Raw genomic sequence first — 23,704 nt, forward strand, 5'->3', positions numbered from 1 at the left:
GAATGTTAAATATGTTACTATTTAATGTTAAAAAACACTGCATATAAGGAATTATACTACAATTATGTATCATTAGTATGTTGTAATTTGTTTAGAAAATGGGTTAATGTTACCTTAGGTTCCAAGATGGCGACGTTTCCGGTAATCTCGAAACGTAGGCGTGCGCGTTATCGGCGATAGAGGGAGCTGTTTCGTAACGATGCGACGTGGTGCGGGATTTTAACCCTTTCAGACCTGAATTTTTTGTGCAGTGAAAAAAAATTTTTTTGTGTTGTAATATTAATTAGTAATATTTTTATGATTTAAATAAGCAAAAAGCATTGAAATTTATCTTACCATTTTCAAAATACAGTCTGTACACAAGTGTGTACACTGGGTCACGACCTATATTGAATCACATTGAAATCATAAACATACAGAATAATATTTTTACACAATATCGTAAATTGTGAACTTTTTATTATAATCAATACAACTAATTCACACATACACAATATTAACTATGCTTTTGAGTTTATATTGTAATCTGTTAGAAATAATAAACACAGTTACTTTACATGGAATGCACGAAAGCAATTTTTTTCCTTTGATAAACAAAGGTGAACCCCACATTTTTCACATTTTACTCGAGAACGTCCTTTGCACTTTGGAAATTTGCATCTGCTAGGCAAAGCAGCGTTTTCGTGAAGAGGCATATGATCAATTCCATCAAACTGAATTTCTTCAGGAGGTCTGGTTTCTCCTCGTCGTCTTTGATTAGAAGTCTCTGGAGATGTGGCAGATGGTCGACCTCTTTTTCTGCTGGAAATTTCCTTACCACTCATAACCAGGACATAAGCCAGTCTCATACGAAAATGCAGGAGATCCATTATTTTATTCTGTTGTACACCAATGGCTTTGGCACTTGTTCTGTATTCCAACCAACTCTGTACAACTGCAAAATCTACAGCATGGAAAATTGCTCGCAGTGTCCACTTCTTAGATTTTATAAAAATCCTGTAATAACTTATCAATTGGTCAAAAAGATCTACACCACCCATAGAGTGGTTGTAGAGTTTCACGACTTCTGGCCGATCAATGCTGATATACTTTTTTTCTTTCTTTTCCCAGCGTTCAACTTTGTCANTTTTATGATATTTTTATTTTATTAATATATTTTTTCGTACACAATCGGTTACCCGAAATACCGGCCCCCCGAACAACCCCAGTCGATTCAGATAATCGACGCTCTACTGTATTATGGAAACGATAGAAAATTGCCGTTTCTTAAGATGTAGTAGATGCGGAATGAAGTATATTCTGCTTACGAAGGAACTTTTTTAAAAGTAAATTCGGCCACGTTTCTCGGGGTCGTATTTTGTCATTTATTCGGCACTAACTTTGTCTCGAATGTACGGCCGGTGACGAATACGAAAAAGAAGGAAGAAAACGGGAAAGCCGAGAATCGAAGAATCTCGAATGCGGGGAAGAAAAGACCCGCAACGAACGCCGACGAATCTACAGAGTCAGGGAAAAATTGCGGGATCGAAAAGGAGGAAAAAGAACCGTCGACGTGAGTAAAAAGATTTTTATTTATATATTTGTCAATTCGCTTTCTCTTTTTTCTTTTTCGCGGCGGCTCCGCGCGCGCGAGCAAACAAGATGGCGACCGAAAGCAGCGACCGAATCGGCGACCGTCGCCATCATGGAACCTAAGGTAACATTAACCAGAAAATGCATAAAACGACCAAAATTTATTTGCATATAAGTTTTTAGCTCTTATGTTAGGCTTTACGCAAGGCTTTTAACTAATAATTTTGAACATTTATAATTATGAACAGAAAACACAAGTATTGTACCGGTATATCACAAATCGTACTATTTAATTAAACTATATTTTAATCCACACTCGCTACATTTTATTTTATTTAACGTATAGAGATGTTTAAAGTCGACATCACGAGCATTCGCAATTGTCCGCCGCAATCTTTGTGGTTTGTTTACGTTTAATTTGTGTTGAGCGCGCTTTAGTTGGAACTCCCGTGCTGTTTATTCGTCGCGAATATCAGTATGGTGAATTGTTGCGTAACTGGGTGTAATGCTAGTTCATTCGAGAACAAAGGAACGTCATTTTTTGAAATTCCCGGCATTATTTGTCATCAAGTATCCCAAACCCAGGAGCTTTCACGACGAATGACTCTCGAGAATTAACCAGAAAAATTTCAATACGGATAAAGTGAATATCAATATACAAGAGTTTGTCAGAAACATTTCATTTCAGTTAAGCAATAAATGAGATTACTATTTATCAATAAATGATTAGAGAAACTTTTGCATAAGTGTCATAACGTGTGTACAAGCCGGTTGCCTTAATCCCTTTGTTAATACTGACAAAATAAAAGTTAAATAATTGTAACAACCGCAGATTTTAGTTTAAATAGATAATGATTGCGTTCTACCTTTATTTTTTCACCTTTCATTTTGTTTTCTTAGTCTCTGCTTATAATAAATATACGGTAGAGTTTAATATTAAAGTGTTAAGCAATGATTATCACTTAGAGGATAAAGAATTAGAAATGAATTTTGAACCAATTATCCCTCTAGTCTAATTTACATAAATAAATGTGTGTATTTTTTTGGTACAGGTAACCCCCGTATAACACGGTAGTTACGTTCCAAAAAATTGCCGTGTTATGCGAATCCGTGTTATACGAAACAAAGAACTAATACGAAAAGGAGGGTTAGGTTCCAAAAATTAAAAAATATGCTAGTATATTTTCATAATTAAGATAAATATCTTCATTAAAATTTTTTTAAGTGATACATATTAATATAAATTAAACAATGTTTTCTTCGTCATCACTAAAAACACTATTAATTAACCGAGAGCGTTTTCTTTTTGGCAAGTTATCCTTATCCTCTGAGCATTTTTCTGCATTATCTTCAGATCCATGCTTTACCTTTTGCAAAATGTATGTAATTTTAGATTGCTTGCTTCTAGTTAAAAGGTCTTTATAAATTTCCTTATATGGTGCTAAGCACTTATGAAGAATAAAGCAAGTATGGAATAAGGGAAAAACATTCGGCAACATCAGAAGCAGAAGCGTCGCGATCTGGCAACATTGAAACAAGTTTCGAGAAGGACCACGTGTATCGACAGAAGGCGAGAAGAGAAAATTTACATACTTAAGTACTAATAGTTCACGAAAATAATAATTTTCGTGAACTATTATTACTTAAGTATGTAAAAATTTATTACATTTCCTGTTGTACGAGGGTTTTACCCAATTCTCGAACCGTGTCAGAGTGAATCCGTGCTATAAAAGTACCGTGTTATACGGGGGATGGTACCAATTCTCGAACCGTGTTAGAGCGAATCCGTGCTATAGAAGTGCCGTGTTATACGGGGGTTACCTGTACGTTTATTTGGCATCTAATTTGCATAGAATGTACATACATCAAACGCCATCTGTTGGCTGTGAGCGTGAGTAGTCGAACAGCTGTTGAAACTGGGAGAATTTCATAGGACACATTTCATAGTCTAATTTTACCGAAAGGAGAATTAGATGGACCTGGAAATTTTGTCGAAATCGAAGAGAGTATTGTGAGCAAAAGGAAAAAACTAGGAGAATGGTTCGACCTGTTCGGCATACGAATACGTTTTATCCAGGATCGGGACGTGTTTTAGTTTAGAAAAAGCCAGAGATTGTACCTTCGGCCCCGAAAGTAAGTACCAATAAATCCGAAAATCGTAAGAGGAAGAATTTAGACATTTGTGTTAAGAATGCGGAAAAAGTTTCTACAATGGAAAAGGATGAAGTTACGAAAGAATCATCCGAACCATGTTTTTTTTACCGAATAAATCGGAGAAAACGAATTAGAAATATGTCAAAGGTGAGTGAAAGATTTTTTTTACTAGCTGTAGTAGAGGAGAAGGTGGTATTATGGAACCACTCCATTTCGAACTGATGATAAAGGCGAACTGTAGCGGAATGTGACTGAACTGAACTAGGCAGACATCCATAGCGAGGGGAAAACCCGTTTTACTTCAGTTAAACAGTTGTCTGTATTTAATCAGCAAATTTGTTTTTTTCAAAATTCGCAAGTTTTGAATGCTAAGTGAATTTAATTATTTTTAAAATATAAATCGTGTAGTTGCAGGTTCACTGGTGCACGTATTCCATTCCAGAGACTTAGGGGTACATATTAATCTGTGTGATTTTCACGTTTTTAAAGTTTGGTGCCGACAGGAATTAAGTTAACCCAAGATGGAGATGCGTGAAATATGGACCCCATTGGTGCTTTTAATATGGAACCCAACTCCCCTGGTGTTCAGTATTACCAACAAATTCAAACCATAAAATAATGTTTTTACGTTTTATTTTATTTATGAAAACATTTTTTTAATTTAAATACTATCTTAACAAGAAATAAAATGTAAGATAACAATCGAAATAAACATTTTTTTTCATGAAAAAAAATATCGTCTGCTTACAAAATAGCGAAACTGAGCATGCGCGAAGTGACAGTATCGTCTGGTAAAGTAAATAGTCTACAAGTAAGTTCAAACTTTTATGTTTATTTATTTGAAAAATAACAATAAATGTAGCAGTTGTGATAAATGGGCACACTGTTCTTGTGCCAATATTGAAGTGATGATGACTCTATTGATATCTCTCCTTTTGACTTGCCTGACGAGGAGACACCTGGTTTTAAAGATGACACTGCTTGTCTGTTTTGTGATGGGTTGTTTGCAGATGATAGTCATGGGGAGGTGTGGGTGCAATGCCTAATGTGCGCTATGTGGGCACATAAAGATTGTGCTGATGTTGAAACGGAGCATTATATTTGTGATTTTTGTAAATGATTAGCTTCTTCTTTGTACATTTCTTTATTATTATTATTATTAAATCATTTTTGCGTTAAAATACATTGGAGTAAATGATTTTGTAATTATTTAACATTCTTTGTACTTTCCTATTTGTTTTTGGCTACATTAAAGCATTTTTTGAAAATATACAGTAAGGTTCCATATTACCACCCGATTTTCTCTAAGCCTACTTTCTGACTTTTTGTACAAAAGCCTTCAAAAACCATACTTATAGTTACACAAGCGAAAAATTCAATTAGGAACATTTAGTTTAATAGTTACCAGTGCTTTTCGCACAAAAAATGTGGGTGTAGTTATGCTACCTTGTTTACAATTCACTAAAATGTAATTGGGGTTCCGTAATACCACCTTCTCCTCTATCGTATTTGTTCACAAACAAGATGGCGACCGGAAGTGCCGGTCAGCTAAGTAAACTTTTACCGATGTAAGCTATATTCTACCTATATCAGTAATGGTATAGTGCATCGATTTTGCGCTATATCATTGTCGNTACTGGGAAGGCCATCTACAGAGTTACAGCTCATTCAATTATGTTATTCTTTAAACCCAGAAAAACCCTGCAAGTCTTTCTCAAACAACCTCATATAAAAGCAGTTTTTCAAGTTATAGTCTTTCTCAATTACACAAATTATAGAAACTATAAATCTTTAAATGCATAACTTCTATTGTTTATTATTGTAATCTAGATATAAATTTACAAAAAACAACATTAATAGAAATTAATACTTGAAATTAATTTTTTCTTTAATAAAAATTGGTGACTGGTCTTCTAATCTTGCATTGATGAATCCAGCAGTAGTCTAAAAAATAATTTAAAATTAATAATAATTAAAAACAATTAATATAAGACAATTAACATATTAAAAAACAATTAATATATTAATGTTATCATTACATAGACCAGAGATGATGAACAATGGCACATCAGAGAAACTATCTGGCATGTAACATATCATTTGATTTTGGTTTATCATCTTATCATCCTTTTTCAATCAGCTTCTTTACATTTATTCTAATTAAAGCATATTCATTTAATTTCTTTGAATATTGTTATTCAAAGTATAAAACTTTGGCATGCATAAACAGTTTTAAAGTTATGTATGCTTATAATATAGCATGCAAATTCAAAAATGTTCACCATCCCTGACATAGACTATTAAACTGTTATTAGTAAATTTTGATGTGCATAAAGTACTTTTCACAAAAATTAAACATAGAAATAGAAGCATGGATTATTGAAAAAAATTAATTTTTATAATTAGCAATCGGGTTGTAAAATTCTTCATACTTCTTTAAGGACAGGCCGACAGTCGGTCGGGACAGTAATCATCTCTTGTAGGTCGACAGACTTCCATTTCAGATGAAGCATGCGTTCATCGGCTTGTCTCATCAATTCTCGAGTGTAGGAGCTACTTGCTGGAAGACAATGGAATGGCACATGTACTGAAGAAATTGCCTCTTCTCTACAAGACGGTTTGCATTCTAAAGTTGGTTGCATTGCGAAACATACTTTGTCTCCACGTTGTATATATCTGGTTATGTAACGTTTGCAAGCCATAGGCCCTAAAAATAAATTTGTTTTTATTGTAAATGTATCGTTAATGATCAACGCGTTACGTTTACTTCGTATATTGCATACCTGTGCTACTCCACTGTGTTACTAAATCACTGGACCATAAAGGATTCGATTGGCTTTCAGGTGCCCATAGAGGTTCCGATTGGCTTTCAGGTGCCCATAGAGGTTCCGATTGGCTTTCAGGTGCCCATGGAGATTCTGCTGGCTGATGTGACCATGCTTGAGGAAGTGGTTTGTTTAATGGATGGTCGACTAGTGGCATGTTCCAGGGTCTGTCTCTGGGATAAATGGGATATGGGTTTTGGTTCGGACAATAATATGGTCCCACAGTCCTGGATGAACAACTATCTTCTGTGTATTTGCTAATAAAATCTTCACTCAATTCCCAGATGCATTCTTGTGGACCCATGAAATCTAAATAACCGTTTCCATTATAATCTCCACATATACCGCATTCCTTTCCTCGATACCACGGACTGACCTGCAATAATTAGGTGGTCATTTATAAAACTTCATCGTATTTAAAAAATATATATATAACCTTATTCTTACTCGTATTTTGGCATTTACTCCATCGAATTTAATGCTAATTCCCAATCTCTCCAACATCAGAACTACGAAGTTCAAATTGTCGACCGTTTGTACAAGATAAATGTAGTCACTAAGGATTTCTCCTTTATTGATAACGTATACATCTCCACAATGTATTACATGTGATGTTGAATCAACAGTAAATTCATAATCACACGCCGTTGGATTTAAAAGAGGAGGAAGTACTATAGTAGTGCTTTCAGCAATTACTGTGAGTTCCTGTTAAAGAGAAGTAATTATAATGAAGAAATTATTAAATTTTTCAATGAATTCTGTCTTTATTACTGTAATTACTTTTTTAATGCCGCCGACTCCCTTAGCATATACAGTATAAATAGACTGAGAAGAGCAATCTTTCGATAATATGCGTTTACAGCTGTCATGAGGATATGGAATGGTAACGTTATCCAATGTTGTCAGATAGTTTTCCATGAGTAAACACTCGGCTTAAGGAAGAACAATGCAATATATTAATAAAATTTATCATTAAAAAAAACTATGATTTATGATTATAAATTCTTACTGGTCAGATCATAATCGATTAATTCGTTCAAATATAAGTTTCTAGTTGGACTCCAGGTGGATAATGGGTATAAGTAGGGAATGGAAAGTTTCTTCAAAAATAGGTTTTGTGTAGGCATATATAAAAATAAATCAAGAACTCTCATGTCCACGGTCGGATTCTGAAATAGGGCAACGAGTCTGGCATGATGTGGAGTATGATGCACGTCCACTGTGTTACGATCTACGTTGGGAAACAGATAATGAGTAACCAAAGTTATCGCTTTTTCGGTCAAGTTTCTGGTAAATGGTGTCACCTAAACATAATTAAAATTTCATTAAATCGAATAGTAGTGGTCAAAATATTATAGAATGTAGTTTAATACTAACAGAAGGTGGAAAGTATTGCATTTCTAAGAGAAGTTTGTTGAAGAGGTCTTCTTTTAAAGTGGCTAATCTACAAGGGAAGCTTAAACTCTTTCCCATGCTCATGTCAGTTCTGCATTGAATGACATACCAAGGCTCACTTGAAGACATAATTGGATAATCTTGCATATCTTCTCTCAATAAGGGAAGGTGTACTTTCTCGAACAACCCCTAAAATTAAATGAAAGTAATGTAATAAGTAGTAGCTTTTTGCGGTGTTTTTTTAACTGAAAAATCTAACTTGCCCTTATTTTGAAATAAGGTGACGAATCAACACATTCTGGGGCAACTCTTACTGATAAGAAACACTTTGTTGTAAACGGTGATTCTTGGTGGAAATGCAAGTCATTTGTTAATCCAAAAGTAACCATTTGTGTTTCGATGCAAACCTATTATAATAAATTTCGATTACTTGACAATCAAAACTTAAATTTTAAATATTAAAAAAAAAAAGGTATAGTATACCTTTTGGGGTAGCCACGTGTATGGTTTTGGTTTATGATGCAAAATAACAGTGGAACTTGCCGCGACGGTACGATCCAAAGAGTGCGCGTAAAGAAGATGGAAAACAACAGGACCATCAGGATTATCTCCAGTGAGGACAGCTTGAAAATTGATAATAGAGAAAGCTTTTTCTGATAGTAAATTGGAAGAAGGAACACTCACACGATCTTCAAATTCATATTGCAATTTTTCAATCATAGAAGCTACACGCGATTGGATGTCAGGAATATCGTGTTGCGTTTCGTGTGGTTTCCATAATGAATTGTATTCGTCGGGCAAAATATTTCTTGGTCGCGAATCCTTTGAGGGATAACGCACAAGTTGTCTGTCGAGTGTCAACTCTAGCTTTAACTAAAAATAATAAATCATATTACTTAAGAATATGTCGTTGGAATTAAACCAAAACTATAAAACAGAACCTACTTTTTGATTTGGACTTGTTGGATCTGGTACCAATACAAATTTTACATCTCGTGCTTTCCATGAAGGATTTTCTAAAGCTTTCCAACACTCTATAAAGGTTTCTTTCCAAGTTCTTCCTTTCTTCCATAATGGTAATTGAGCCCAATAATCATTTGCACGTGTTGAAAACATTACACCCATTCCGATCAGAGGGCTGGTAAATATCTTTCCAGACTGTAGAAAAGTATATTATTACCATCGTTAATAATAGAGAGGTTGCGGCCGACGTTTTCATCGCGAAAACGTGTACGTCGGACGTTCAGTGTCGCTTTCCTGTACGCCTAGAAGTTCGACAATGGTGTTTGGATAGTCAGTGGAATCATGCTCGACATTCCAAGCACCATTGTCAAACTCCTAGGCTTACAGGAAGGCGGCGCTGAATGTCCGACGTACACGTTTTCGCGATGAAAACGTCGGCCGCAACCTCTCTAATATATCGTCATAAATGAATCTTTCTTACATGAACAGGATCAGGTAGAACTTGAATTGGTTTGATATCGTCTAAGATTACTGGATTCTGGGTGTCGAAGCGGACTTCACAAGCAAATGTTCCTGGAGTTGTCTGGTGAGCTAATAATGGTGCATTCATACCTGGTTCTACAAACACTTCTAAGCGTTTGGGTGTGTTACTCGAATAACTTTTATATTTGATACATATCTTTGCGTTAATTCTAGTGTGGTAACTTCTAAAAACAGCGCTTCCGTAACCTGTTTTATTGATAGTACTTACAGCCATTCCTAATATTAGTGGATCATAATGCAATCTGAAATAATTAAGAAATTATATGAATGTCACTGAAGGTCCTCGTCTCTAGATCTTCTATTAATATTTACCTGGTTATAACCTGCAATTTTATTTCTTTTTCTTGTGGATTCATTTGTGGATTCATTTGTGGTGTGAATGGTCTTAATATAATTGAATATGCAAGAGGATTTATCGACATGTGTGTTACGGGTAAACCTAATTCACTGGGTATAATTTTATGTATAGAATTAGGCAACATTACCTTCACATAAACGTAAGGTTTGTTTGGAGACAAATCGTTAATGATTGCTTTAACTGTAGAAGATATTCAATAAATTAGTTTCTAATTTTTTTAACCTTATTACAAATTAAATAATATAATTATCTTACTGTCGTATATTATTTCCAAGGCAGATTGTTTATCTAATGGGATGAAAGTAGTTCTATCAAAAAATTTCAAGAAGAAAGTTGACTTGAATATTTCTAGTGTACGGGGTGTAATATTAATCTATAAAAAGAGAAATTTTAAACGTTTATAAATTAAAATCTTCTAATCAATTATAATGGGGGAAAAACCTACATCATCACGGACTCGTCTCATATTGTCTGGCATTTCTCTATCCCATGGACGAGGAATGTTCATTGCATTGAAAACGTCATTAAACAGGTTAATAGATTTGAGAAGATCTTCGGTTCCTTTCATACTTGCTCCTATCTAATAATTAGAAAATATTTATTAAGTAAAATTTATATCAAATATTAAAATTATTTTAAAAACATTTACCTCGAGTGGCATATTAAAATATGATGCCCAATTGTGTGTTAAACTATGATAGAAACTTCTCGGGAAGACAGATACATTGTTACTTGTGTAAGAGAGGAATGCTTGTATACCACTCATAAGAGATTCTAGGAAATTTGATCAATTTTATATAATTACAATTGAAAATTTCATATTAAATACAGTAGACCCCCTATAACACGGTAGATAATTCCGTGTTGTACGGTACGAGTCACTTAGATTTTATGAGCCGTTCACAGCCCAGCATACGTATTTATAAAGTGGCTCGTACAACACGGAATTATCTACCGTGTTACAGGAGGGTCTACTGTACTTCAAGAAGAGCATTATTTACCAGAATAAACATCCTTGAAGAATAATTTAGAATATTCAGTTCCAAAACTGAATTTTTTTAATTTAGGGAAAACAATTTTAAGCCTTTCCGATCTGTAAATTTTGAAGAATTTTAAATTAATAACAATTATACACTATTAAAAATACAGTATAAATTGCAAAAACTTACATAGGTCGTACGCAGGGATGGGTTCCATTACCGAAGTATTTAAAAGTGGAATAAACGAAGCTACCTACGTGGTTATCTTGTTCACTGTGAGATTCGGTTGCAATTCTCTCTAAAACATGCATAGGTGGATCAGCAAACAAGATAACAGTGAATGCTGCTACTCTCAATTCGTAAGGTTCAGCTTGGTTGAAGTATATTGGAGCAACCAAAGGTAATATCTAAAGTATAGGTTATGTTATTGTTTACCAAAACACAATCGTTACTTAGACAATTTAAAGAGTGACTTACGTGTTTTGAATGATGTCCGACCATGTGATGCAAAGCATATATTGTAACTTGCCTCAAGAAAGCACAAGAAGCGTGGTCTGTTTTGGTCTCTCTGGAATCGAAACAATTACTTGCTGTACCTTTAACGTATGGTTCTAAAACACGTATTCCACTTATGTGATCGATATGAACAATGGTTTCGATTAATATTGACTTTTCTCCGAATTCGACGGCTGAATCTAGTTGATGTTTTAATTCCTAAAATGTATATAAAATGTTTTAGAAATTTTTAAAATGGGCAAATTAATCAATTTACTTACATTAATGTAGTTTTGTGCATGTTCTGGTGTGCATGTGTTACGAACGAAAGGTCTCATGCTATCTCCTATATTGCGATGATCACGACCAGTGATAAAACTCTTGTAAATATCATATTTTACTTGCATCCTGTGGTCAGGAATACCATCTGTGTTTACATTAGTGCGAGGATGGGGCTTGACACATGCCTTGTGTACTAATTTACCGAAAGCCACACATGTAGATCCCCAAACATATTTCTTCTGTTGTGTTACTTGTGATTTAAGACAAAGATCCTTCAAGTAAAATTTTATCGTTAGAATAATACAGTATATAAATGAAAAAGTATATGCAATGGAATACTGACCTTCATTATCTCGACAGTTTCGACTGTAGGGAAAACAACTGATTGTGGTACAGCTTCTACCACATCTTTGATTTCCAGATTAGTTAATAGTTTACTTTCAATAAGTTGATGCATATATTTCACCGATTGTGTAGAACCAGATAATGGAAGACAATCGAGGAAGACTTTTCTATAAACGAGGATGTTAGTCAAATAATTTAAAACACAGCAAATTATTTAGTATAATGTATTTTTTTACCTCAAAGAAGCCTCGATCACTGAAGTTGGTTTTATTATAATTCTTTTTCCTAATTTTTGAAACCCTTCTAATTTTAAATAGCCCATTAACTTAGTAACTTTAGCAACTAACTGTCCTATAATATATCCTCCATTATGATGTGGATCATATGGAACATGTGAATTCGTAACAAGTCTATGGGCGAGATTTTTCGTCAGTTTATACAATTCTTCAACGGGATCTGGTAGGTCATTAACGGGAACGAGCATATCAAGGAAAGCACTCGCATAAAGAGCATCAAAATCATTAGATTGACCAAAAGTGCCAGAAATTTTATAACCGAGTGTAGAAAACGATTCTGGATCTGGGATACTTGGTACGTGACCGCTTGGTACGCATTTCACTAGAGTGATGTTAGCGCTGTGAAATGGTTTTAAAAAAAATGCTATATTATAATGTACATAAACGTTTTTTAGACGTTGAAATCAGCTTTATACAATAAAATTGTTTTCTTACCGCGTGAGAACGTCGAGATCGCTTCCATCTACGTGTAAAGTAACCTTTCCGTCGTTAAGGAGACCTTCAATAATAGGCGCTTCACCAGTTAAACTTATGTTATATTTAGTAACACCATAAGATTTAATGGGGCTAATAACCTGAAAAAATGTAATTATGATGTAAATAACATCTTCAATTTGGACGTAAATGTATTACCCTTTTTTTTGCACGTCTAACCTGTTCAAACCCGCAAGGACATGCATCGTGTTCACGTATCCTATAAGGAGTCATAGGTGGGTTTGGTCCCATTGGATGTTCACGACACATCCACGGGCATCCTTTAGAATCGAAATTTTCAAATTCAAAGACTGGACGCGTAAGACAATCGTGATAATCTCGAATTTTGGTAACGTTCAGAACTTCCGTATATTGAGGAAAAAATATATTATTTTCGGAAACCACATCGTAAATGGATGTACATAATCCTCCAATTCCATCCTAGAACGAATTAATATATTATATAACGAATTAACGAGTTAATATATATATATATTATATTGAAATTTGCCTTCGTTTTATTTAGAAAGTCATTATTATTATTATTAATNTAGGATATTGTCCCCAAGCGGATGCACTAGATGATTTACTAACTCCAGAACAGCATCTTTTTGTTTATGCCAAATTGAGGGGTATTCCGAGCCAGGAAATAAAAGAAGTAAATACTTTAAAACAAATAAATAATAAACAAAATTTTTTCAATATATTTAAATTCACTTTTTTTTACAGATAATTTATCGTGCCTTATCGAAATTTCATTTAAAAATGTATGCCGATCGCAGGGTGGGTACTCTAAGTAGAGGAACCAAAAGAAAAGTCTGTACAGCAATTTCCATGCTTGGAAATCCACAGATTATTTTATTAGTAAGTACTTTTCAATTTTTTCAGAGCATTGATACACTTTTAACTGAGAGTAAACTCATTTGTACAGTACATTCATATGTACTGTAAGCAATCTCCAGTTCATACTAATTAATTTCTAAACACTCAAACAGCTAGAAAATTGAATTTTACATTTTCATTTATTATTTTTGTTTTATCATACACATCCAAAATGTTTTTATTTTCTGTAGTGATTCTTTGTTTGCAATTGAAATTTGCCTTCGTTTTATTTAGAAAGTCATTATTATTATTATTAATCGAAAATACCTCTAGAACTTTGAATTCAGTAGGAATGATGTGTTCTTGTGGTAGCATGTTATCTGGACGGTGAAGGGATTGAGGAGATAAAATAACTTGAAATTTTTCAATGATCGCTCGTTTTACGTTCTTCGACCATACTTTATCTTGGCGAGCAAATATAGAATCTGTAATCTGTAAATAGCATTTTGTACTTTCGTAAAACAAACTTTTACATCTCACTTTAAAGTTATAGTTGTTAATATATGAATTACCCTTCCTTCGACATGTTTAAAAGCAAAAGGATAATCGGCCAAAGGTTGGAACTTTGGATCTGGTGTTAATTGACAAGGAATATTTTCAATATCTACATCAGTTAAGTCAAATTGGGGAATACTTCCAACCATCACATTTGACATCTAAATGTGCAAAATAATAACAATCTTTAGTTACTTTTTCATGGGACTAAAAAGACCAAATTCTGCGTGAGAAGATTTACTTTTAAGTAAACAGTTTCAGCATCAGCTGGGAAGACTTTCAAATCACACGTCAGTACAAAAGCAGAATGTAGTTGAGACATAGCCGGCAATCCGCTGTAGACGATCCCTTTGTATTTGTAAACATATTCCTTACCTATCGAATTAGCTAAAAATATAAATGTTTTCATGTTATCGTCACCAAAACAATTAGAATTTTTCAAATTTCGAAGAAGCAATACTTACTCCAAGGATCGCGCTTCCAATGATGAGAACTCTCTGATGAGATAAAGGAAAAAAAAAAGAATCAAGGTTAATTTCTCAATACCGAGATAGATTTAATTTAAATAATTAAATTTTTGTGGATAAAAAACGTTTTATGATGAATTCCAAAGCGTAGAAACTTACCTGCAAAGCAGAGAAGCGCCAAGCACAAAAGGAACCTCATCCTGTGGATGGAAAAGGTACCGAAAGAAAGGATTCGGCCACATTATATAGTCGATCGAAATAATCCTTCGACCAATAATAATTACCTAAAAACATCAGCTGATCCATTAATATACAAAATGACCTTTGCATGATTGCTTACTAAGCATCGAAACAGCCAATTGATAGTCAAAATTCAAATCAGCAAAATGTAAAAATCGTTTACTTCAAGTTTCTTAGATATCTTGACATTGTATTTTTTAAAATTACTTAATATCATCGATATATTATAATGAATTTTTTTTAAAAACACGTGCAACACACAACCGTTTCTATAATTTGAAGGAGAACAATTCTATGAGGAGAGTCATTACTTTAAAGCATCCTTACTTAATAAATTCTTGGCCTTTCTGGATAATTTATTAACCAAAAAACTATTTTCGCAAATTTATTTATGTTTAATAATATAAAATGTATTTTTTTTTTTATAATTAAGATCTCATAACAGCCGGGAAAGTTACGCAACTCGTTGATGAAAACTTTGGTAGCAACCTCTCTATTGTAAATGCCAACTTTTTGCAACAAAAAAGATTTCTTGCAAATGTATATATTAACGTAATAGAAACTTCTATCTTTTTTCAAGCCCATTATGATATATTCTCACTCCTTTTGGGATGATCTCCACAATCTGAACCATTGCCCTTTTTGCCCATAGAATAACACACCATTGATCATTTCATTTATAATTATTTTGTAAGTGTTTTTATTTGCTGATATTTATTATTCTATGATTTGAATCCCACCCAGATTATCCCAAAACAATCTCTTATTTACTGAATTTACTAATACCAAAACACTAAAACAATGAATTAAGTATCAATTGATTCCTGATACATCCTAATGAATCCTGAATGTAAATAAATAAATATAAATTTCATACTAAAAGAATAATGTAAATTAGAATGTGTTCTTTACATTTTTACTTACTTATTTTAATTATTTAGACTTTATCATTTTATTTACTTAATAATTACATTAAGTAAATAAAAAAATTATTCTGATCAGTAAACATGAAAGGTCTGTTTACACATTATTATACAAAAAATATTTTATTTTGCATGTTTGCAACTTTTTTAAAATAAATAATTACTATATTCTCTATCCAAGTAAGTGTATATCATATGTAATTTTAATAATATACATATTTAATACTGCACATTTATTTGAACATATTCTCCATCAATATTTCAGCCAGGAATTATCTACTTAACAGTTCATTATCCTTAACATTTTATCTAAAAAGTTTTAAATTGATTAGTTTGAATTTTAAACTGATTATTTGCAATCCAAATCTGTAATAATTTCAATAATGATAAAACATAATCGGCTGTCTATATTTTCTTTTCATAATTTAATTTTAGAGAGAGAGCCGAAATCTTTTTTTGCATTTCGACATTCTATAATTCCTATAATTAAATATTATTATCTTTTTCCCCTTTTTCTTTATAATTTTAAGCAAATTTTTGATATCCAAAATCAGTGTTTCCCTGAATATGCATATAAATCTATGCTAACTTTGCATGATTATAGATTGACTTTGCATTTGTTATCATTGATGACAGATATTTGAAATGATTATCCATTCCTAACTATATATATACATAAGAGAACAATTATTAAAAATGTTTCTAAGTGTCTTTAATTTTTTTACCCGACGCCGCTCGATAATTTAATTCATTCTATACCTTGACATGCCCTTTAACAGGGTGCAAACCTGTATTAAATTAGCTTTTGTACCGTTTAAAAATCAAATAAATTCCAAATTCAAATTCTAAACACTTAATTTTATTTGAAAATTATGCATTTTCTCATTATCAATCTTATTTTTTTTTTTAAAAAAAAAACCTTGCAAAAACTGAACCAACTCATACAATGATAAAAAATAGTAATGTAATAAGTCATAATTATATGTTTATATAGAAAAAAATTATATATATAATATATATATATATTTACATAAAGGTTAACAATAATTTAAGTTTTAATTAATTAATTCAGTTTTCTAAAATAACAACAAATTAAAAACTGGGATATTTTACAATATGGGTAATTTTTTTTGTATGTATGCAAAGTGAATACGAAAACATATAACACTAAAACTGGCCTTTATTCACCATCTCATTGCTTTTCCAGACCACAGAGAAACAACATACATCTAGAATAAATAGAATTAAATAACATAGTAGACATAACAAAGATACACAGAACATGAAGATACATAAAAACCCACAGAACTAAATCTGCAACGTGGAATGTAATTGGGAAGAGCTCTCTATAAAATTGTTGCATGGGCACATTTCAATCTTGTTTTTGTTTTAGTTCTCCCAATTACTATTATTATTTAATTATTATTGTTACATTCCACACGGAGCAGTTTACATTTTGTTTCATATTGTGATAACAATTTTTTTTTTTTTGAAAACAATTATAACAGAAAATTGGCAGTAGCACTTTTAACCAGGTGTACAATACCTGGATTAATATGTTGTAGATACAGATATTTGCATAGCAGGTCATATTTCCGACAAAAAAAAAAAATTTATAATAATAAACTAAGACCTCTTTCACACGCGCACACGCACACACAGAAAAAAAAAATTGTTTGGCAATTATAATTAAAATAAGTACCTTAACAATTTCAATACGCATGCAATTTCTTGTGACATGACTGCAATTAACTTCGTTCTTTACTAAACTGGAGTTTGCTCCAAAGAGACTCGGATTCCTTTATAACTGAATGTCTTACTCGAAAATTAATTGTCGAAACGTTGCAATATAAAATTTATCTTTTCCCCCTTTTGTCTCAAATAACTTGGATAACAAATTGATTTTTATAATAGAAATTTAAGCCACATAAAAATTTTTTAACAAATCACACCAATTTCTTAATCTTTTTAAATTATAAAGAAATATTAACTATTTTAACAATATATAATATTAGTCTCGAAAATAAATCTCGACAAAAAGTATACAAATCTCCCTTTTTTTGGTTTACAATCATTTTTTTTTCCTTTTGTCAAATGAGAAATATTTTATATATATTTTTTTATTTTCATTTTATAAAGATGTTTAAAAATATATATACAAATCTTAAAAAGAAACATTTTTTTCTTTTCTTTTATGTGAAATTTTTCATGAAATTTGATATTTAACATTTAGTATTTTTTTATATAATTTCAATTGTAAAATAAGATAGTTTCAAGAGATATACACTTTTTATTTGTTTTGTTTTGTTTTTCATCCTTCTTCTTTTGATCTGATACAATTATTTTATTTTAATACATGATTTAAAATTAGAAAGTGTGTTCANCAATTGGGAAAGAACTAAGATGTATATTTTTATATATGTATATATATGTTACATTACATTTTATATAATAAAACATTATCCTTACTAAGTAGGGAAAAACATTCTGTAGAATATCATTAGCAAAAAAAAGAAGAAAACTATTCGTAACAATCTCCGTCGTGCTACTTAATTAAATCTGTGGCCAATCTCCATTCTGTAAGACCGTGATTGATGTATGAAATCAATTTCGCACTTTCCGAACGGAAAAAAATTAAATTAAAAAACAAAAAAAAAAGTTGTACTACGATATTTCATTTACAGATGGTGACAAAATATTTGCACACACATCACCAGAAGAACATTTGGAGCGTGCATATTCAAATTGTAATGAAAGACAGTACACTGGTATACACAAAGTTTATATACACATTCAATGTTCATATTAAGTTACAGTATGTTTTGTTTGTTTTACTTTTTTTTTCTCATTAAAGGAAATGAAAAGATCTTTTCTGGATTGGTCGTAACAGCAAGGGTGGGAAAAAAAAAAAATAATAATAAACATGATTTACTAAAAGAATGTTTGCAACAAAACTTTGAGGTAGCTGTGGCTGAGATTCCACTGATATTTTTTTTTTTTTTCTTTTTTTCTGTACGGTCACAAATGTTAAAAACTAAAATATAAGACAGTGCAGACATAAAAGTTATGAACAGATAATCTATCGAACAATGACAAACTACTTATTTACGGATTATGCTACTGCATTTGGACTGCTGTCTGCATGATTTAATGTATCACAATCAGCACACTTCATCATGCTATAAAGATTATTTTGCATTGTCTGAATTCAAAAGAGGCACTGCACAATAAGTCAGTATGGCTTATAGGATGAACTTTTTTTTTTTAATTTGGCAAAGCCTTCGTACAACGTGATATCCGATCTGCATTCGTTTCTTCAAACTGATATATAAGACTCGAAAAACTTTGTACTCTCGCATTTCCTCCGTCCCGATTATAATGCCACTTTAGGACCAATCCAGACGATTAACCCAGAACAATAGAGAGATGGCAACAAAAGAGGGAATTGATTTTTTTTGATATTTTAAAAAATAAATCTACAAGACAACATTAATTTGATAAATTGAATTTATTAAATTTCCATATCAATTAATTAACCCTTTTTGCATTCGTCATAAGTAATAAAGAATTACTATATATTTTTTTTCTGAATGGCATGTTATATACTGTCTAAACGTAAGATTTTTGGTTTAGAATTAACTGTAATTTGCTTTCATTAACACAGAAAGATGTTGCATTCTGTATAAGATATGTGAATACTTTGTTGGAGGCAATTTCCAGTTGTAAAATGATTTAAAAATTCAACATATTAGACACTTATGTACACAGATATATCAATTTATCTTTATCTAGTATGTAAAATCTTTCTACCATGTTACAAATGAAAAATAACTGTTGACGTTATCTAATTTTATTCGTTATAAAATGCTTGCTTTCCTGGCAAAAATTTATTTGTATACTACGCAATGTAGTAGTGTCGAAACAATAGAAAACCTAAATTTTTTTTCATATAATAAATGTTATTAATCCCTTGGAAGTCCAGATTCTGTGCACGTTATAAAACAACAATTATAAATTTACTATAATTGCATATTATATAAAATGTAAAATTGCATTTTTGTTTTTTAAAAAGAAATCAAAACTTTATTGTATCTCAATAACACGAATTAATTTTAATTTTATAATATAATAATAAAATAAATTCAAATAATCTGGTAATATTAATGAGGTGTTAATGCCGTAATATTTACTATAAAACCAGAAAGCTACGTAATTCTTATCAAATTAAAAAAAAAAAAATTTATCTATACAGAACGGTAGTTATTTGCATATCACGAATTCATTTGCATATTTTAAAAAATTCTAAATCTAATAAACAGATTTGTGAGAAGTTTTATTCTAAAATCTGTTGTAAATCTTTATTATTTTAGTATAGGAAATTCTATAAATGAAGCAGTAAAAATACTTTTAACTAAGCATATAGTAAAGTATATACTTGGAATGATAAACAAGAATTGAAGCGACTTTGATTTATAGAAATGTTACGTTTATAGAATTTTATATTAATTTAATGTTCTATTCTTGGATCTATTTTATTCAAAATATGTTATATTTTATGTGGATACGGACTGACCGTAATTCAATTACCTAATCGATATTTCTCTTTCGTTATGGATAATCACAAGTCTACTTTCTTTTTGATTTAAAAGTATTTTTATGTAAAATATCTCATATAATTTAATATATAAATGTGAAATGATCAAACATATTTGATACAATAATAATAATAATGCTGCATTTGTTACACACCTATCCATAATGGAGATGATCAGCATAAGCAAAGCAGTGAATAACGCAAATATACAGCAAATACCAATGCATATCCATTGGTATTTGCTGTATATTTGCGTTATTCACTGCTTTGCTTATGCTGATACCAATGCATATCCATTGGTATTTGCTGTATATCTGTGTGCTGTAAATATATGTATAATAATTAATCCTCATCTTAACTGTTTATAGTACTTTGTATGGAAGTAAAAAATAACTTTATATACTTTTCAAATAGTCTGTTAAAGTGTATTCACTTACATATTTAATTTGTGTAAAATAAATAAATATTATAATATTCTTTTGTAATCTTTGGATAACAATCTCTAGTCTATTTAATGTTAAAGCAGTATTTCTTATAAATTATAAAAACAAACAGTTGCTCTAAATCTTACAATTTAATCAAGATAGGTTGATAATGTAATCTAATAATCTTAACAATAACACAGATTACTTTTTGCCCGAGCAATGCTGGGCTCATTTGCTAGTATTCAATAATGCTGATAAACTGATAATACAAAGAATGCATAAAAATATTCAGATGGAATCTGTGATATGTATAAAGAATGAATAATTTTACACACAATTTGGAGAGGAGAGCATGCAGAAATATTATTGGGATCTAAACATATAATGCATTGTTCAAAATCTGGAAATCCAATCTTGTTCTGGCAATGGTTTAAGAATCATAATATGGTGAATAAAACAATCTACTGAACAAAAAATATACTTTGTCTACTTTATTCCAAGGTGATTTTTGAACTGGATAAAGATGATCCTCCTTTGCTTTCATATAGGCAAACAATATAAAAAGTACTGTTTATCCATACTTTACTTGCCTATTTGGCTGACCACTGTTTGAAAATTCATAAAAAGAAAAGTGTCTCCTAGTCAAATTTACTGTAAGAATCTCTTATGGTATTCTCTTGTTTAATTGAGATTCAACAAAAAGGTTAAACTGCCTCATCAAGCAGAGCCCGCCAGGCCGTCGACAAAACCACCTCCTCCCTGAAACGTATGCGTGATTACGTGAAATTAGTTTTAAATATCTCCGTTCCCTCTAACCATTTAAGACGCTCGACATGGGGAGTAGTGAGGATGAGTCTGGCCTGAGAGAAGTCTGCTATAATTTCGGAATCCGCAGTGTATGTGGAGAGGGCCGTGGTAGTTCTAGCGTGTTGGATGTCATATTGTATAAATTTCTTTTCTGTTAATACGATTGTAATTTTATGAAATGTAAATAAGTTCAGAATTCAGATATCTATAACTTTATGATGAGATAAAAAAAGAAAATCCTTCTTTTATCATAATTGCATCCAACTTTTTGATGAATGAGTTTTTCTGATTGTAATTGTTGCTAATAGTAAATCATTTATATATTTATTATTGTATTCTAAATAAAATGAGGATTGATAGACTCACTTCACTAGTTAATTTTCTATCGATGTGCAATAAATCACTTTAAAGTAAAATACATTCTAGTAATTTCACATGTAAAATCTTCTTTTAAGGCAATGGATTAGAGTTATTTGGAGGATGCAAGCAACATAACTAAAGCCATTCACTATAATAACAGGCAGCAACTATCTTATACAAAAAATATTAGTTATGCATAAGCACTATGTGATATTTTTGAATTACAAAAGCATTTGCATTAATTAAAAAAAAAAAAAAAACACAGCTCTACACAAATGTGAATTCATGTAAATCAAGGAGATTGTTAAGCCGTAATTCAAAGTCATCTAATTAATTTTGCACTAATTACAATATCATAGCAAATTTATTTTGTAATATAGTAGACTTTTGATTATCCTAAATTGAGATGTCAAACAAAATAATGTATACAGCATGGTCATAATTAGTAACAGAAGCAAAAAGAATATTTGCAAAAGATATAATGGAATCTTTGTTTGTCTAAGCCTCAATAATACTCTATACGTTGAGGTTTAAAGATTCACAAAGATGTAATAGAGACTACTAAAATGTGAGGCAGTGATAAAAGACTCCATAAGGAGAGAATTCACAATTAAATACTACTAGTCTGCAGATCCGTATAAGCTTATAGAACAAACACCATTTTATTTAATATATTTTCTAAAAATTTTAGTTTTATATGAATGGACAAGTGATTATTTCCAATCTAATTAAATAATCAACAATTTAACAACTATTTTATTCCTGTTCCAAAATATGGTTTAGATTATATTCAATATGTAAAAGGCAAATTCATTTGAGTGTAAATTTATAGAAGATTTAATAAACAGTCCAGATTCTAATTAAAATATAACAGCTGAAAGGATAAATTACAATGAATATGAATATGTATAAAAAAATTTGGATATATCAAAAAATACTTTTTAAAAACAAAAATGCAATTATTTAAAAAATACATTTAGAAAAACACTAACAAATAGTATTGTAAAAATATATATATATATATCAGCTGCAAATTAATTACGTTCTATGCTTTCTTCTATTATAATCCATTAAACTTTCTTTTTATTGAGAATTTAAAGCTTTCTAATTGATGCTTACTGCAATATAATGCATGTTTAAAACATTACTATTTTGAAAATAGAGAAGATTCTAAGGCGTGCGACATACATTATGCAGAAACTAACGAATCGGGTTTATGGTGCTTCATTCAGTTTAAGTAAATTACAACAGAATTTGATAGATTAAATGTAATCGATGCTAGTTAATCCTGAATTTTTAATGCTGCAATTATAAAGTATCACAAAATTAATTCTTGAACCGTGTTAATGTTTTACCATCCCCCAAGTGAGCGTTTCAATCTTTTTATCTCAACTTCGAAACAAAGTATTGATATGGAAATAATAATTTCAAGTTTTTATAATAATATATACAATAAACTTAATTATTCTAATATTATTTTTCCCAAAATAAAATTTATAAAAAGTTAAAAAAATATTATTATTATTTTTTTTAATCATAAATTAAAATAAATCTATAAAGAAACAATTATGGTAAAAGAAGAAATATATCATATACATATATATATTTATATTTATAACATTGTTNCCTATTCTTTAATCTATATCATATTTAAATCTATCAAACAAATCTAATATATTTCAAATTCATAATAGATAAATATATACATACTTTTACACTAAAAAACAATATTAAATATATTTTGCTTTGATAAATGAAACATTTAACATATTAATTTAAATTAGCTTCGTTAAAAAATGTCATTTGTATTAAAATTTTCCTTAAAAAAA

General features: G+C 30.9%; 2 protein-coding genes and 1 long non-coding RNA gene across 3 annotated transcripts; 1 reads left to right on the forward strand and 2 right to left on the reverse strand.

Moving 5' to 3' along the window:
• Window positions 1-378: 378 nt before the first annotated feature.
• On the reverse strand, window positions 379-3,630 carry LOC111626284 (piggyBac transposable element-derived protein 3-like). Its single transcript, XM_023369603.1, has 2 exons — window positions 3,531-3,630; window positions 379-1,117 (listed from the first exon to the last, which is right to left on the reverse strand). Exons 1-2 carry the CDS (start codon window positions 3,628-3,630, stop codon window positions 549-551), a joined length of 669 nt encoding a protein of 222 aa, XP_023225371.1. The 3' UTR covers window positions 379-548.
• A 2,472-nt stretch (window positions 3,631-6,102) lies between these two features.
• On the reverse strand, window positions 6,103-14,830 carry LOC111626279 (vitellogenin-5-like). Its single transcript, XM_023369600.1, has 27 exons — window positions 14,686-14,830; window positions 14,524-14,556; window positions 14,301-14,446; window positions 14,077-14,220; window positions 13,832-13,996; window positions 12,863-13,123; window positions 12,644-12,783; window positions 12,149-12,547; window positions 11,911-12,079; window positions 11,567-11,839; window positions 11,268-11,504; window positions 10,980-11,197; window positions 10,812-10,903; window positions 10,460-10,584; window positions 10,256-10,390; window positions 10,066-10,183; window positions 9,765-9,990; window positions 9,391-9,694; window positions 8,892-9,104; window positions 8,430-8,819; window positions 8,210-8,353; window positions 7,929-8,135; window positions 7,561-7,855; window positions 7,332-7,483; window positions 6,999-7,256; window positions 6,510-6,927; window positions 6,103-6,433 (listed from the first exon to the last, which is right to left on the reverse strand). Exons 1-27 carry the CDS (start codon window positions 14,723-14,725, stop codon window positions 6,153-6,155), a joined length of 5,583 nt encoding a protein of 1,860 aa, XP_023225368.1. The 5' UTR covers window positions 14,726-14,830; the 3' UTR covers window positions 6,103-6,152.
• On the forward strand, window positions 13,234-13,493 carry LOC111626281. Its single transcript, XR_002756857.1, has 2 exons — window positions 13,234-13,340; window positions 13,412-13,493. It is a non-coding gene; the product is annotated as an uncharacterized LOC111626281 (long non-coding RNA).
• Window positions 14,831-23,704: the final 8,874 nt, after the last annotated feature.

The sequence above is a fragment of the Centruroides sculpturatus genome, unplaced genomic scaffold, assembly GCF_000671375.1.
Source record: "Centruroides sculpturatus isolate CEXI.00-Female unplaced genomic scaffold, Cexi_2.0 scaffold498, whole genome shotgun sequence".
Taxonomy (NCBI): Eukaryota; Metazoa; Arthropoda; class Arachnida; order Scorpiones; family Buthidae; genus Centruroides; species Centruroides sculpturatus.

Bases quoted from the DNA above. Each gene is read 5' to 3' on its own strand.
- LOC111626284 (XM_023369603.1), bottom strand. From the start codon at position 3,630: ATGCCGAACAGGTCGAACCATTCTCCTAGTTTTTTCCTTTTGCTCACA.
- LOC111626279 (XM_023369600.1), bottom strand. From the start codon at position 14,725: ATGAGGTTCCTTTTGTGCTTGGCGCTTCTCTGCTTTGCAG. The intron at 13,124-13,831 runs GTATTTTCGATT...AATTCGTTCTAG, and splicing joins CTGAATTCAAAGTTCTAGAG to GATGGAATTGGAGGATTATG. The intron at 10,391-10,459 runs GTAAATGTTTTT...TCTAATTATTAG, and splicing joins ATTTTAATATGCCACTCGAG to ATAGGAGCAAGTATGAAAGG.